We start from the raw sequence: 17,717 nt of genomic DNA, 5'->3' as shown, positions 1-17,717 counted from the left end.
TAAAGAAAGAAACAGGTTGTATAAGTTAAAAACCAAATACAGAAATAATATTTACCTTGAAAACGAATTTAAAAAATGCAAAGTGCAAGTAAGAAATTTAATACATTTTCAAAAAAAAACGTTACTATGGGGAAAAAATCGAGCAGAACTTTTACTCCGCAAATAGAACGTGGTTGATACTAAAAGAGGTAATTTATGGCAAAGAACCCGCTAGGGTTAGTGAAATCAGTCAAGTGTTACACAAGAGAGACATTATAACAGAATCGGATAGAATTGCAGACTGTTTCAATGAGTACTTCACAACCGTTATCGAATCTCCCACAAATATTCATAATATTGAGGAACCAGCAACAAATATTATAAAACCGTTTATTCTAACTGAATGTAATCAGATGGAAGTAGAGTTAGCCATTAAAAACTTGAATATGAAATCTGCGAATGGGCCCGAAGGCATATCTGCACGTTTATTGAATATATATAGAGAATTTATAAGTGAACCTTTGTCCCGCCTTATCAATGACAGTTTTCGAAGTGGTGAATATCCACAGGAATTGAAAATAGGTGCAGTGGTGCCAATACACAAAACCGGAAGCAAATAATTGTGCTCAAACTACAGACCTATCGCTAAGCTAAGCACGTTAGACAAAATTTTTGAAAGCATTTTGCTGAAGTCTTTTCTAATTGAAAATCAAATCATTGATAAACACCAATTTGGTTTCGTTGAAAATCAAATCATTCATAAACACCAATTTGGTTTCGTTGAAAATTTAAATACCTTGTATGCATGTATATCCTGTACAGAATTTATATATGAAAACTTAGACAACAAGAAGTACGTAGCACTTTTGGCAATTGACCTATCGAAGCATTCGACTCCGTAAACCTGTACATAATGATCCGAAAACTAGCTCAATTAGGTATAGATCAAATTGGAATTAAAATATTTCAAAGTTTTTTAGTAGACAGGGAACAATATGTCGAGGTAAATAACATAAAAAGTGAAAAAAAAAGAAAATCAAAACAGGAGTTCCACAAGGCTCTAAATTGGCAGCTACTTTGTTTCTTATATACATAAACAACGTAATGAAACTTAATCTTTACGGTACGCCGCAGTTCTACGCAGATGACGGTAGCTTTATTTATGCAGAAGAATCGTTTGAACAACTAGTCACAAGTATATCACAAGACTTAGAAAAAATTAGACGGTGGTTCGACACAAACATGCTTAAAATAAATCTCTCAAAAACAAATATTATAATTTTTAAAAATTTGAAACCAGTGCCGGATATTCATGAATTTTCCGGGATCATGTTTAACAATGTGAAGATTTGTAGGGTAGAAAAGCTTAAATACTTAGGCATTTGGTTCGAATCCAACTTAAACTGGAGCGAGCAAATAAATAACTTAAAGCTATAAAAAATTCCCTTTAACTTCGCATTATACAAAAATAGAAACATTATTCCCAGAAAACAACTGTGGATTTTCTACAACGCGTATTTCATGTCGCAGATCAGCTATTTAAACCCAATTTGGAATCGGTGTGCAGAATATAAAATAAACGAACTTCAGCCTTTACAAAAGAAAGTAATAAAGAATATACTGTCTTTACCAATAAGAACTTCCACTGCAAGCCTTTATAAGAACAGGCTAGACATTAAAAAAATATGTATCCTACAAACACTTTTAGTAGTTTTCAAAATTAAAAATAGCTTGATAAAGCACAACATAGAACTGAATATAATAGATCGATCGGTATATAGTCTGCGATGTGTTACAAATATTAGGACAACTTTTTTTCCGAACCGGGAAAAGTGCAAACTCTATTCGCAATTATGGTGTTACACTGTTCAATAAATTGCCGGAATATGTCAGTGCATGTCTAAATATTAATGACTTTAAGAAAAATGTCATAATGCCCCTACTTCAAAGCTATGATTTCGGCATCCACCAATTTTAATTAATTAAAAAAAAACTCGAATAAATTTTAATAAATCCCAATTTTAGTAGAATTCAATTATAATAAATTCCTTTTCTACGGATTGGAAAGAACACTTAAAAGAAATTTCTGTTATGCGTTTCGCGCCATATATAAGACCCCTTCTTTTTCTTTATCTGTTAATTTTTAATTAAAGAATATATTTTTATTTATTATAATTAATGTATTACTCTTTTATTTTCTTTGGTAAGCTTATCAGCACAACTGTATAAGCGGAAACTGTAAATTAGATGAAGTAGATTCTCGCACAAAAATGTAATTTTTTTTGAGAATGGATATGTATTGTATTATACGTATACACAATTAATAAAGAAAAAAAAGAAATATTTCAAATGTGGAAATTCTAAGCGAGATCCAGTTTGAGTTAAATTTAGCCCAGCTAATTTTAAGACAACAACTTGAATTTACGGGTTTTATTGAGTTGCTCTCTCTAGATCCCCAATATTCGATAAAATAAAGAATGAGGCTTGAAAATAGCCCCCATCAGAAACTTGGCCCTGAATGAAAGAGGAAAGCGGTACCAATGGGAGCTGGCAGTATTTTTTTATTTGGATACCGAATCAAATATATTTTTTATTTTTGATTTGAAAAAATTTTCAAACAAAAATACATTTTCTTTTTGGATTCGCGATTCATTCAAATAAAAATCACGCAACCCTGCCATGTTTTAAATGCGAACGTACAAAAGCAGTATAAAGTAATTTAACACATTCGGCTTTACTGCGGGAATTCCCGTCATTCAAGCGCCACTCAGTAAAGCAATTCCGGGAATTACCGCACATGAATCGAATCTTTCAACCGCCAAAAACGGTTTACTTTTTATCACTGTACATTGGTAGTGTTGGTAAAGTAGTTCAACACTGTCGATAACAAGAAAACCACAATTCAACTAATTCTAATATGGGTAATCCCCTACCAAAGTTTAAACGTACCAGTCGCTTATTTTTGCTTAGAAGAGCCTTCAATAAAACAAACTACGGGAATCCCCGCGTATGTTGGTACTATGGAATTCCTGCAATTTGTATACAACACCTAAAGGTACTTATAAAAAAGTTAATGCGGGAACTCCCGTCCTAGCGGGAATTCATGGCATTAGTCCAGCAAATTTAAAACTATTCAGTGGGAAAAAGTAGGAATTATCTTAATTTTTGTATGGGAAAATTAATTGATTCTGAAATTAATTGAAGCCGAATGTTAGGGATCCGAGAATTTAATACAGTTACGCCTGATTAGTACTGATACCGCCTTGCTGATAATATAACTGTTGTGACTATTAAAAGTGAATTTGCAAATTATCTTTGGTTTCTTGTGCAGAACCTACTTCCAAATTATACAACTATGTAGTAATATACTATTGTCTTAAATAATTTGGTCAACATATTATACGTATGTACATTCCGCCTGACCCACAGTTGTGTGTGTGAAAAATTCCGTTGGGGCTAGGCTGTTTTCGCACTGGTAGCCTCATATGTATGTATGACTTTACTTACCATTTTGTTATTCAACCGATTACATTTTTCGTAAACTCTTTCCAAAACTGGTACATCTGCTGCCTTTTTAGATCGAGTCGATTTGATACCTAATGATTTGCCAATGGGCATAATCCAAAATCTGAAAGAGAATTATCATTTCAATCTCACTAATTTCATATAGCATATTTTTTAACGATTTGAAATAGAGCTTTATAACAGCCGTCCAAAATAAGAGGGGTATTCTCTTTGTCTAGAAACGATGGAAAACGTAGAAAGTTTTCCGTTTTACTATGAAAAGTTTTCTATACACTACAGCAATAAACATTTGTGAGAAATTTTCTATCTCTCTGTGTAGAATCAAGAGAAAGCATAGTTTTCCATTTTACTGTCGGCAGTTTTTTACATGCAAGAACAAAATATATTTGTGAAAAATGTTCACGGTTCCTATACTTTCTGTACTCAAACTAATGATACAAATAACGTGGAATATATAGCTTCTCCAACCCAATTATCAACCTCACCTTCGGGCGGCGAATCCCGTTTCACCAACAGACGAGGCTCTGGCGACCTCCTGATTCGGAAAATCAAGGTTATTTTTAATTCTATGGTAACGTTTTTGAGATATTTACGAATTACAGTTTAAAAAAAAATAAAATTGGGTCCACTTAATCATATATACATACATCAAGAACGAATTGAGCAATTCCAAAACGGTTTGAAGCTTTTAAAAGTTAATAAAATTTGCTATAAACTGTGCATACAATACTTTTTGATAGGCCCTGCAGATTCAAAAATAACGAACAATCATTACGGATTTTTTCAATTTTTTTTGTAAAAATATAAAAAAATTGTACATTGCGAGGAAGGATCTCGAAAACCTTTTATTTGTTTGCAGATTTTTTTTCTCTCTAAGCTCTGTTCTATTACAAAAAAAAATAAGCTTTCATTCAACAAAATCGATGAACTAATACAAAAGTCATAAGCATTCATATAAATATATCCATATAGTAAAACTTAAGTACCCTACAAATAATAGCATATTGTTACGAATATTAGCAACACTAAGGGGTACTGCCATCTCTAAGCCGATGCTAAGCAGCGCCTTGTATGCACATCCATAAATCAATCATTATGTATCTACATAAACGAATCAATCATTATGTCTACACATATGTACGTACACGCAGCGGAGAAGCAACGCACAAACACATACAGATATCTTATCTGAGATATGCAATTATAATTGGGGAAGTGTCGCTCACAAACACACGCGCATATGAGAGCTATACACGTATATCTGTAGTTATAATTATAGCAGATAACCAACTAGTAGATTCTAGAACAGAAGCGCCTAGAAGAGGCAAGGAGGAAATCAAAGACTATAAAAGGACGCGACAGTAGAGGCGCTACATTCAGTTTTGATTAAGACGCTATCTGGCGAGCAATAGTAGTGTTATTTATTGTGAAGTACTTTAATAAAGGCCATTTTTCCACTGTTCAATATTGGAGTTATTTATTCAACAGTTTAGTGATTCGAACGTTAGCAGAAGATTGCAAATAAGGGTAATTGCAGTAAATTCGTTACAATATGTACATATGTTTTTGTCTTAACTCTATGATCTAATTTTATAATTGAAATAGTTATGTGTCTTGTTTTTACGCTTATTTAGATTAGGATCGGCTTCTCTTATGAGAAACCAACAATAGTCACCCATCATAGCGACATCCCAGAATCCTTGATACCGACTTTCAATCATTTTCATTTGCTGGTGAAACCTTTCGCCATGCTCGTCACTTCCGTCGCTAAGATTTTGCGGGAAAAAATTTAAATGGGGGTGTAGAAAAGGAATTTTTAAACACATATTTACTCCTGAAAGAAAATAAAAAGTAAATTAGATAAATACATAAGTGACACATTAGTATATAATTTTCTTGGGCTGGATTTATCTTTCAATGCAGAACAAATTTTTTGTTTACATTTTTCGCGTTCTTGTTTGTTCGGAACTGGACGATGAATTCAGATTTAGGGTTATATATTCTCATGTAAATTTAAAAATTTTCATACAAATTTTTTGTTTATCGGGCAGATAGGTTTTAAAGTTAACTGAGAAAACGGTCTTAAATATGTTTTTTATTTACGCATTTCCGCATAGTTTTTGATTAAGTCGTTCACTATCATCTCGTAGTTAGGACTTTTGTGTTCGCCTAAAAAAGAAGTATCGACCTTTTCAAAAGAATCCCACGCTGCTGCCTCCACTGGTGACAATAGTTCTTGCGGTACTTATTTGCGGTACCACAAAAATCCCTTCCTTTATTTTTGCTTCTGAAATCTCTGGAAAGATAGTCTTCAAATGATGAAAAGCTTCGCCTTCTTTGTCCAAAGCCTTGACAAAATTTTAGATAAGGCCGAGCTTGATGTGGAGCGGAGGTAGAATTATTTTTTCCTTCTTTATAAGTGGGGAATATTTTATGTTATCCACCCCAACTTGAAACTCGATTCGTTCTGACCAATCCTTTATGATGTAGTGGTCTTGACGAGCTCGACTTTCCCATTTGCATAGAAAGCAACAGTATTTTTTTATCCACTTTGTAGACCACACCTTGAAATGCTAGGACATTAAGATCGGCACATATTTTCCAATTAAGTTCTGGGAATTTGATTAATTTGAGCAATTTTTGCATTATCTCATACGTTTCCTTCGTATTTACTGCATGCGCGATCGGGACAGATGGCTTTTGGTTGCCAATATGCAATAATACGGCCTTTAAACTTAATTTATTGCCGTCTATGAACAATCGCCACTCTTTTGAATCATTTGGTTCACCAAACTGTTTGAATAGACCAGCAATGTCTTTGCAGTAACAAACACTGTCCTCCTTCGTATAGTACTTGGAAAATTGTTCGTGACAAGTTTTATAATATGTTACCTTAATATCGGATGAAACAAATTTAAATTGGTGCATACGAGAGGAGTGTATTTCGGCCTTTTCCTTTGATAACTCCAAATCCCTTACCCAATCACTGAGTTGTGCTTGTGACAAAGAGTTTCATTCGTTTTCCGTTTGAAATCCAGTACAACATGATGCCGCGTAATCAGATACAGCTGTTGACAATGAAACTGGAGCCGGAACTAAAGTTAAATTTGATTCTGGCAATGTAGCTTCCGTTGAATTTATTTCTGGTAATGACACTGTAGATACGCTCGCATAGGTTACTTTTCTTGACTTTCCAACCCCAAGTACTTTTGTAGTACAAATATAGCAGTCCGTTTAATGGCAAGTTGGTTCCCTCCACTTCATTGGTGTAATAAATTTCATATGTCGCCTAAATAGATTCAGAAATTAGTCAGCTATGCATTAAAAGTAAGGAAATTCCTAATTTTTACAACGCACCTTTTTGTTCCGGTTTCCAGTAAAATCAATTCGACTCGACATGTGGTGCACACAGTATTCGGTGTCCATGGTTTTCCATTGATTTTAGGCTCAATTCCAAAATACTTATAGTATGTAACTTTCAAATGATTTGAAAACACACGTCGCATGCTTTTAACGATAAATTGACAGCAGATGAAACATAACATATCTGGATCATTGTACACTCAAACTCTCGCGCCCTGTTATCTACATATATAAAAAGAAGTGTACATTTTGATTGTCACTCCATAACTCGAGAACGGCTCGACAGATTGCCAATTTTTAGGAAAGATACAGGAAGGAGAGATGATGGTTAGTTGATTTTGAAATCCCAAATCGGTTTAGCCATTCTTGAGTTATGATTTTTTTTTTTTTGAAAAAATTCAAAATTTGAAAAAAAAAGTTTAAATTTCGGTCCGACCTAACGAAAAAAATCGATAACCTATTACAAGTTAATTTCATTGACAGCATACAAATGTTAAACAGATGAACCTGTCCAAATGCAAATGTTTATCAATCACTTTCTTCTGATGGTAACTATTGTTCACGCCTGCCTTTCCAACATATCTTCGTTAAGTTAATAATTTGCATACATACAAACACACACTCCCACTCATCGCACGCATTCATGCTTTTGTTGTACAACGTAACGTCACCGTCTTCGCTTTTGTTTTTCGCTTTTTTTTTATCATTTTGCTATTATGGCATATTCCTCAATGCACTGCACTCCCACTCACTCTTACTCCCACTGCACTCCCACTCCCACTGCAGCAACATAATGCACACTCACCTGCACTAATATTACTTTGCCTATATACTCTTCGCACTCATCGCTTATTTTGTCAACATTAAATAGCAGGAATTTTCCATGGAAAATTCCTAAACATAAATTCTGCTGCCTAAATTGAATTTTTTCTTAGCATGTAAGATCATTGAATTTGTAATCGTCAAAGAGTCCCGACAAAATAAAGCCATATAAAAACCAAATTTCGTTTGCCTATTGATTTGGCATATACATAGATGTAGAAAACGCTCTACATTTCTCCAACTATTATTAATTTAAAAAGTGATTTTATGTGTGTTCAATGTAAGAAAACATAGTTAAAAAAGATTTTTTCCATAATTTCATCATATGCATCAAAATGCCACCAACAAGACGATCAACTATAGGTCGACGTACGCGTAATTCTACCTATAGATTGAATCAAAGGAGAGCACAAAGTGTAGAGGAACGCTCACAACAAAACCAAGTACAACAATTACGAAACGCATGTCGTCATAGATCGACAGATCCAAATCCATTAAATCCAGCATCGAGACGAACGACACGACTTTCACGTCGTGCTGTGCAAGAGATGGAATACGCTGCTTTCGCTTACAATAGCGAAAATGATTATAGTGAACATGCCAATATTGGTGGAATGACGGTGAGATGTCCACATTGTGATGCAGCCAAATTTCAGGGTGAAACGCCTGGCATGTGTTGTGCTAATGGAAAAGTGAGACTACCAGCATTTGAATCTCCCCCCGATCCACTTCAATCATTCATTTTTGGAACGTCGCAAACGTCTAAGCATTTTTTCTCTCACATTCCAGAATACAATGCGGCATTTCAAATGACTTCTTTTCGTGCGACCAAAATTGTAAGAGACAATTTCATGCCGACATTTAAGGTAATTACTTCATGCGGAATGTCATATGAAAATTGCGTTTGCAATTCCCAGTGCGTCTATCATTTGTCATGCCCGTTAATAAGGCACAAGAACAAACGCTTCAAATATGCGGATTAAATTTGGAGGAGCCGTGCTTTTCACATGGACAGCTATACGTAGCCTGCTCAAGAATTGGAACTCCAAATTGTTTGTTTGTGCTCGCTTCCAATGGGCAAACTAAAAATATTGTATATCCAAATGTTTTGAATTGACATTAATAATTTTGAAATACAATGCATTCATTTCATAAAAAAAATTTATAATCTTTCATTTCTTTTTTTGGTTGGTTGCTACGAAGTGCAACGGGGTCCGCTAGTTCATATTATATTTCTAAGTAAATGACGGGTTATAGACTGCAATTATAAACTGAACAGTATCCGGCGAGCTTTGCAGATGTTATAAAGGAACAAGGCGCATGTACTATTATTTATACCTAGATCAAGTAAAAATTCAAGCCTACCTAGACCAAAAGGTTCCCTAGTTCTATAAAGAAAACACTAACTGCCTTAAAAATATGATCTTGCTTGAAATGTATCTGGGTTTGAGAAAGCGACACTAACAGTTTTTTGTATCTCATAACCCTTCGAAAATCTACCTGCTATCTGATATACGAATACTAACACATATGTACCAGTAGGGTACTTAAGTATTAAATGGATATATTTACTTGAATGCTTATAACTTTTGTATTAGTCCATCGATTTTGTTGAGTGAAAGCTTATTTTTTTTGTTATAAAACAGAACTTAGAGAGAAAAAAATTGAAAAAATCCGTAATGATTATTCGTCATCTTTGAATCTGCAGGGCCTAGCAAAAAGTGTTGTATGCACAGTTTATAGCAAATTTGATTACCTTTTAAAAGCTTCGTTTTGGAATTGCTCAATTCGTTCTTGAGCTATATAAGATTAAGTGGACCCAATTTTTTATTTTTTTTTAACGGTTATTCGTAAATATCTCAAAAACGTTACCATAGAACTAACAAATAATAGTTAAAAAAAACTAAAAAAACACGCTTTTATAGCAAACCGAACTAAAAAATAGAAAATAATTTTCAATTAAAAAGAGTTTATATAACAGTAGTAGAAGGTAAAACAATCGTTTATAGTTAATCACCTCAAAATAAAATTATAATAAAATTTAAGTTATTAACAGAATAATTTAATTCAGAGTAAAAAGCGTGGGGAGCATTTGACTACATTTCATATCTTTCCTCTCAGATAGTTGCCAATTGAATGATTGTAACATTCAATATCAAGCACCCCACGCTTTTTACTGTGAATTAAATTATTCTGTTAATAACTTAAATTTTATTATAATTTTATTTTGAGGTGATTAACTATAAACGATTGTTTGACCGTCTATTACTGTTATATAAACTCTTTTTAATTGAAAATTATTTTCTATTTTTTAGTTCGGTTTGCTGTAAAAGCGTGTTTTTTTAGTTTTTTAAACTATTATTTATTTTTAATTTTTTCGTTCAAGTAATTTTAAAAGTTTTAGTCGAGAGTGATGAAACTTCGATACGCCAGCGGTCCATGGATGAATCCCCACGGCACCGAAAAGGGCCAAGACGCAGGGAGGCTGGACGCGGTCTTTCGCCGAAATTGCCAAGGGTCGGCAGATCATTGGCATTATAGACGAGAGCGAGATAGTGGATCGAGGCCGCGCTCGCTACGGTGGCCGTTAAGGTTAAAAAAGACAACCCTAGTCCACCGCCATTTTACACCGATGCAGGGTGGTTCCAGGGCAATTTCAAGCTAATTGCTTGTGACGACGCCAGGTCGGTCAACCTCTATAGAGCTGCCGTCACGCTGATAGGGGTGGTATATCCGGGCGCGCGCCTCAAGGTAGTGAAGGCGCGTGATATCCCCTCACGATCAAGGGCTAGAGCCTGGGTTCCAGTGACGCCAATGGACCCAGCTGACTGGAGCTGCTGCAGGAGTACAACCCGCCATAGGTTTGGAAGTCAACACGGATAAAACCGAGCTTGTCCTCTTCACGAGGAGGTTCAAAGTACCAAATCTTACATCGCCATTGGGGGTACGTTCTTAGCGTTTAGCGATCAAATCAAGTATTTGGGAGTCATTCTGGATAGGAAGCTATTATGGAGTGACCATATAGTGGATCAATCCAAGAAGGCAGCAGCAGAGCTGTTCACCTGCAAGAGGGCAATTGGCATCTCCTGGGGATTCTCCCCTAAGGTGACCTACTGTATTTACACAGCAATTGTGCGCCCGAATCTTCTTTATGGTGCCTTGGTCTGGTGGCCTGCACTAGCTAAAAGTACCTATTATAAAATGCTTCAAAAGGTGTATTAAATAAATTATAAAATTAAAAAATTGCTTCAAATAAATGTTTTCATACATTTGAAAAAGCAATATGGGCAATCCCCGATTATTAAAATCATACAAACAGACAAAATTGGTTAATTCGTTGTAGTTCTATAAATAGAACGAAAACAGCAACAAAAACCAAAGTTTCTTTGAAAACCGCCGTACCAAGCATAGCTTTAACACATAATTGCATACGAAGTATGCAATGTGTAAAAGATTAAAATATGCAAAAAGAAGGCAATTGGGAAGAACTTTACAACAGGCATGACGTAGCTGAATGCGTTTACAACCATTTCAACTATCGTAGGAGTGCGAGTTCGACTCCCACTCCCGGGAGAAAAGGCTTTGAAGAGATTTACAAGGTATAATCGAAACAGCTGTCGCCTTGTCCGTCCTGATGTCACGTTGTTTAAATTTTTCCCAAATTATTAAATAAATTATAAAATTAAAAAATTGCTTCAAATAAATGTTTTCATACATTTGAAAAAGCAATATGGGCAATCCCCGATTATTAAAATCATACAAACAGACAAAATTGGTTAATTCGTTGTAGTTCTATAAATAGAACGAAAACAGCAACAAAAACCAAAGTTTCTTTGAAAACCGCCGTACCAAGCTTAGCTTTAACACATAATTGCATACGAAGTATGCAATGTGTTAAAGGATAAAATATGCAAAAAGAAGGCAATTGGGAAGAACTTTACAACAGGCATGACGTAGCTGAATGCGTTTACAACCATTTCAACTATCGTAAGAGTGCGAGTTCGACTCCCACTCCCGGGAGAAAAGGCTTTGAAGAGATTTACAAGGTATAATCGAAACAGCTGTCGCCTTGTCCGTCCTGATGTCACGTTGTTTAAAATTTTTCCCAAATTATTAAATAAATTATAAAATTAAAAAATTGCTTCAAATAAATGTTTTCATACATTTGAAAAAGCAATATGGGCAATCCCCGATTATTAAAATCATACTAACGGAGTTCGGAGCTCTGCATTACCGGGGCTCTCGGCTCCACTCCAGATTCCGTTACATACATACATGGATGCATAGATAGATACAGGTCAAGCTAATAAAAGCGTGTTAAAAAGGGCTCCAGTATGCTCTTTCGTAGATGTGCCATGCATCCACATCTATCATTAATAAAGGAATGCGTTTTTCGCATTATGTGCAAGGTTTAAAATTTATGGCCATTTTGGGTGGTCACAAGTTCAATGGACCTTATGTCCGTTAACCTTATGTGACCCCACCATCACATTATTGCATTGATACGTGTGCAAAATTTCAATCAAAACTTATGGCCATTCAAAGCGGTAATAAGGCCAATTGACCTTATGGCCGTTGATCGTATGTCACCACACCATCACATTAATGCATGTTCATCGAGCTTTGATACGTTTGCAAAGTTTTAATCAAACTTATGACCATTCAAAGTGGTAATAAGGCCAATTGACCTTATGACAGTTGACCTTATGTCACCACACCATCACATTAATGCATTGTCATCGATCCTTGATACGTGTGCAAAGTTTCAATCAAACTTATTGCCATTCAAAGTGGTGATAAGGCCAATTGACCTTATCGCAGTTGACCTTATGTCACCACACCATCACTTTAATGCATTATCATCGGTCCTTGATACGTAAGCAAAGTTTCAAATTAATCAGACTTCTAGAAACCGGTGAAAATTAAGCTCAAAGATTTCGTTACATAGATACAGGCCAAGCTAATAAAAGCGTGTTCCAAAAGGGCTCGAGTATGCTCTTTCGTAGATTTGCCATGCATCCACTTCTATCATTAATAAAGGAATGCGTTTTTCGCATTATGTGCAAGGTTTCAAATCTATGGCCATTTGAGGTGGTCACAAGTTCAATTGACCTTATGTCCTTAACTTTATGTCACCCCACCATCACATTATTGCATTGTCATCGAGCCTTGATACGTGTGCGAAGCTTCAATCAAACTTATGGCCATTCAAAGTGGTAATAAGGCCAATTGACCTTATGGCCGTTGACTTTATGTCACCACACCATCACATTAATGCATTGTGATCGAGCCTTGATATGTGTGCAGAGTTTCAATCAAACTTATGGCCATTCAAAGTGGTAATAAGGCCAATTGACCTTATGTCACCACACCATCACATTAATGCATTGTCATCGGACCTTGATATGTGTGCAAAGTTTCAATCAAACTTATGGCCATTCAAAGTGGTAATAAGGCCAATTGACCTTATGGCCGTTGACCTTATGTCAGCACACCATCACATTATTGCATTGTCATCGAGCCTTGATACGTGTGCAAAGTTTCAATCAAACTTATGGCCATTCAAAGTGGTAATAAGGCCAGTTGACCTTATGGCCGTTGACCTTATGTCACCACACCATCACATTAATGCATTGTCATCGAGCCTTGATACGTGTGCAAAGTTTTAATCAAACTTATGGCCATTCAAAGTGGTAATAAGGCCAATTGGCCTTATGGCCGTTGACCTTATGTCACCACACCATCACATTAATGCATTGTCATCGAGCCTTGATACGTGTGCAAAGTTTCAATCAAACTTATGGTCATTCAAAGTGGTAATAATGCAAATAGACCTTATGGCCGTTGACCTTATGACACGACACCATCACATTAATGCATTGTCAGCGGTCCTTGATATGTGTGCAAAGTTTCAAATTAATCAGACTTCTAGAAACCGGTGAAAATTAAGCTCAAACATTCCGTTACATACAGGCCAAGCTAATAAAAGCGTGTTAATAAAGGAATGTGTTTTTCGCATTATGTGCAAGGTTTCAAATCTATGGCCATTTAGGGTGGTCATAAGTTCAATTGACCTTATGTCCGTTAACCTTATGTCACCCCACCATCACATTATTGCATTGTCATCGAGCCTTGATACGTGTGCAAAGTTTCAATCAAACTTGTGGCCATTCAAAGTGGTAATAAGGCCAATTGACCTTACGGCTGTTGACCTAATGTCACCACACCATCACATTAATGCACTGTCATCGACCCTTGACACGTGTGCAAAGTTTCAATCAAACTTATGGCCATTCAAAGTGGTAATAAGGCCAATTGACCTTATGTCACCACACCATTAGATTAATGCATTGTCATCGAGCATTGATATGTGTGCAAAGTTTCAATCAAACTTATGGCCATTAAAACTGGTAATAAGGCCAATTGACCTTATGACCGTTGACCTTATGTCACCACACCATTACATTAATGCATTGTCATCGGTCCTTGATACGTATGCAAAGTTTCAAATTAATCAGACTTCGAGAAACCGGTGAAAATTAAACTCAAAGATTCCGTTACATACAGGCCAAGCTAATAAAATCGTGTTAAAAATAACTTTGATTTTCCGAATCAGGGGTGATTTTACATAGGAATTTCATAATGGCGTCTCTGGTGCATTTTGGCTGTAAACCAGTGTTACTAACAACTATTCATAATTTTATAATCAATTTTGGGAATCTTTTCTAACTACACTTGTTGGTTAAATAATGAATTTTGTACCTGTTTAAATATACTTTACAATGAAATTTCAATTTTTCGTTCTATATGTGTATTTATTTTTTCAATCACAAAATTCAGAAAAATTATTAAAATATTAATTTTTTTCATAACAAAGTTTACAAACGGCGATGGTTACTAGGACATGTTTCTGAATTTCACTTCTTCATCAGCTAGCTTCTCGGGAGCTGAGTATTATTAAACTCAAATCTGCTTTTAGCCACTCAGCCATATAAATCCCCCGCTGCTCGATTTGCAATTGGTCTCTAAGTGTTGACTTTGTTGTTATTCCTTTTTATTCACCTTTTTTTTAGGTACGTAGTAATAAATCATTTTCTTGCCGGCTTGAGGTCCAATTTTGTAAATAAAATTTTCAAAAATCGTTGAGTTTTTTCAATATATTTCGGTTACCTACTGTAACCGTCTTCAGGATTAACTATAACAATATAAAGAAACATAAACAAAATAAAAATAACAATTGACATCAAAACAAACATTCATAAAAAACATTATTTAAATACATTATTTAACGCGTCTTCACTGCTCAACGCGGAGTTTTGTACTGTCCGTCTGTTTGTTATGAAATGTGTGTAGGAGCTCGCGCAATTATCGATGTCCGTCTTGTAGTTCATTCTTATGCTGGTCGGTGTGTTAATTATAAGCAGCATTTCCAGTGTAAATCTTTTGTTATAATTGGTTTCTTGTTGGAGTATCGTCGTTTTCTCAAAGTCTGGAAAATGGTTCTTCGTTGCACAGTGTGTCATTAATGCTGTTTTTTGGTTAATAGTTTCATGGCAATATTTAAAATCGGATTTATGTTGCGCTAGTCGAGATTTTAATTTTGCTTTCGTTGTTCCTACATATATGTTATTGCATGATTCTGTTTTGTTTCCATTACAAGGGATTTTATAGACAATATTACTTTTTTCGTTTTAGGAATTTCGGATTTCGTTTTGTTAAAAATATTTTTCAATGTGTTTATTGGTTTGTGAGCTATTTCACTTCTTCTCTATTTTATCAATCTAATTTTGCTAGACGCTCTGACAATTTTGGTACATATGCTAGCGATTTGGATATTTTTGTTTTTTCGGATTCACGTTGACTCGTCTGTGATAAACTTCTTTTTATTAAGGTTTTGATAACATTGTCAGGAAGGTCATTACTTTTTAATATTAATTTAATTTCTTCTTTTATTTCCTTGTGGTAAGTGTCGTCTGATATTTGTAACATACGTCGTATACAGCCCATTGCTGTATTCATTATCTTCTTTTTTTGATGTTTTGAATAAAAATTGATGATTCGTCCGGTTGATGTTGATTTCTTATACCACTTGAGCTTTTATTGGTTTCCTCGTCGAATAATAATTGTGTCGAGATAAGGTAATTTTCCGTCGTCTTCGAGTTCTGTTGTGAATTTTATATTTTTTTCAAATGAATTTAATGCGTCAAGTGTACTTTTTACGTCATTTTCATTTATAATAGCGAATAGATCGTCCACATATTTGGTAATGCATCTTGGTGTTCTAGTCAATTTTGCAGTTGTATTTTCCAATAATTCCTCCATTACGATATCTGCAACCAGTGGTGAAGTCGGTGATCCCATCGGTAATCCTTTTAGTTGTGTGTATATTGTCTCTTTAAACTTAAAATATCTGTTTTCTTCTATACAGAATTTTAATACTTCCATAAATAGTTTCTTTAGCATTTTCGTATGTTTTTCTATTATCGCCCATTTTCTTATTATTATGTCAAGTGCTAGCTGTGTGGGTATACTGGGGAATCGGGAAATTACGTCAAAAGATATAAGTTTTTCATCATTATAAATATATGAGTTATTTATCTTTTCTTTAAACTCTAGCGAATTTTTAATATTATATATGGAGTTCGTCATGACGTTTTTTAATATGTCGGCAATGTATTTACATAGGCCGTGCGCTGGTGATCCAATCCCAGAGCAAATCGGCCGAAGTGGTGTTCCTTCCTTGTGTGTTTTCGGAAGTCCATAAATTCGTTGCGCTAGTCGATATTTTAATTTTGCTTTCGTTGTTCCCACATATATGTTATTGCATGATTCTGTTTTGTTTCCATTACAAGGGATTTTATAGACAATATTACTTTTTTCTGTTTTAGGAATTTCGGATTTCGTTTTGTTAAAAATATTTTTCAATGTGTTTATTGGTTTGTGAGCTATCTTCACTTTTTCTCTATTATAGCAGTCTGATTTTGCTAGACGCTCTGACAATTTTGGTACATATGCTAGCGATATGAATATTTTTGTTTTTTCGGATTCACGGTGACTCGTCTGTGATAAACTTCTTTTTATTAAGGTTTTGATAACATTGTCAGGAAGGTCATTACTTTTTAATATTAATTTAATTTCTTCTTTTATTTCCTTGTGGTAAGTGTCGTCTGATATTTGTAACATACGTCGTATACAGCCCATTGCTGTATTCATTATCTTCTTTTTTTGATGTTTTGAATAAAAATTGATGATTCGTCCGGTAGATGTTGATTTCTTATACCACTTGAGCTTTTATTGGTTTCCTCGTCGAATAATAATTGTGTCGAGATAAGGTAATTTTCCGTCGTCTTCGAGTTCTGTTATGAATTTTATATTTTTGTCAAATGAATTTAATGCGTCAAGTGTACTTTTTACGTCATTTTCATTTATAATAGCGAATAGATCGTCCACATATTTGGTAATGCATCTTGGTGTTCTAGTCAATTTTGCAGTTGTATTTTCCAATAATTCCTCCATTACGATATCTGCAATCACTGGTGAAGTCGGCGATCCCATCGGTAATCCTTTTAGTTGTGTGTATATTGTCTCTTTAAACTTAAAATATGTTTCCTTCTATACAGAATTTTAATACTTCCATAAATAGTTTCTTTGGAATTTTCGTTTGTTTTTCTATTATCGTCCATTTTCTTATTATAATGTCAAGTGCTAGCTGTGTGGGTATACTGGGGAATAGGGAAATTACGTCAAAAGATATAAGTTTTTCATCGCCGTAAATATATGAGTTATTTATCTTTTTTTTTAAACTCTAGCGAATTTTTAATATTATATATGGAGTTCGTAATGACGTTTTTTAATATGTCGGCAATGTATTTACATAGGCTGGTGATCCAATCACAGGACAAATCGGCCGAAGTGGTGTTCCTTCCTTGTGTGTTTTCGGAAGTCCATAAATTCATGGGGATGGTGCCGTGGTCGTGGTTAACTTATTTCTTTCGGCCTTTGAAATCAGCTTATCAACTAAGCTATTG

At 34.8% G+C, this 17,717-nt stretch overlaps 1 protein-coding gene across 5 annotated transcripts in view; it reads right to left on the bottom strand.

Moving 5' to 3' along the window:
• Window positions 1-17,717, bottom strand: part of schlank (ceramide synthase schlank) — a 737,426-nt gene that overhangs the window by 389,032 nt on the left and 330,677 nt on the right. For all 5 annotated transcript variants that reach the window (XM_067782172.1, XM_067782169.1, XM_067782170.1 and 2 more), the window contains exon 2: window positions 3,487-3,607. In XM_067782172.1, the coding sequence (XP_067638273.1) occupies window positions 3,487-3,597 (111 nt within the window). In that variant the 5' untranslated portion in view covers window positions 3,598-3,607. The remainder of the gene's footprint in view (window positions 1-3,486; window positions 3,608-17,717) is intronic.

This window comes from Eurosta solidaginis, chromosome 4 (assembly GCF_040869045.1).
Source record: "Eurosta solidaginis isolate ZX-2024a chromosome 4, ASM4086904v1, whole genome shotgun sequence".
NCBI classification, from domain to species: domain Eukaryota; kingdom Metazoa; phylum Arthropoda; class Insecta; order Diptera; family Tephritidae; genus Eurosta; species Eurosta solidaginis.
This window is presented reverse-complemented; position numbering and strand designations above follow the sequence as displayed.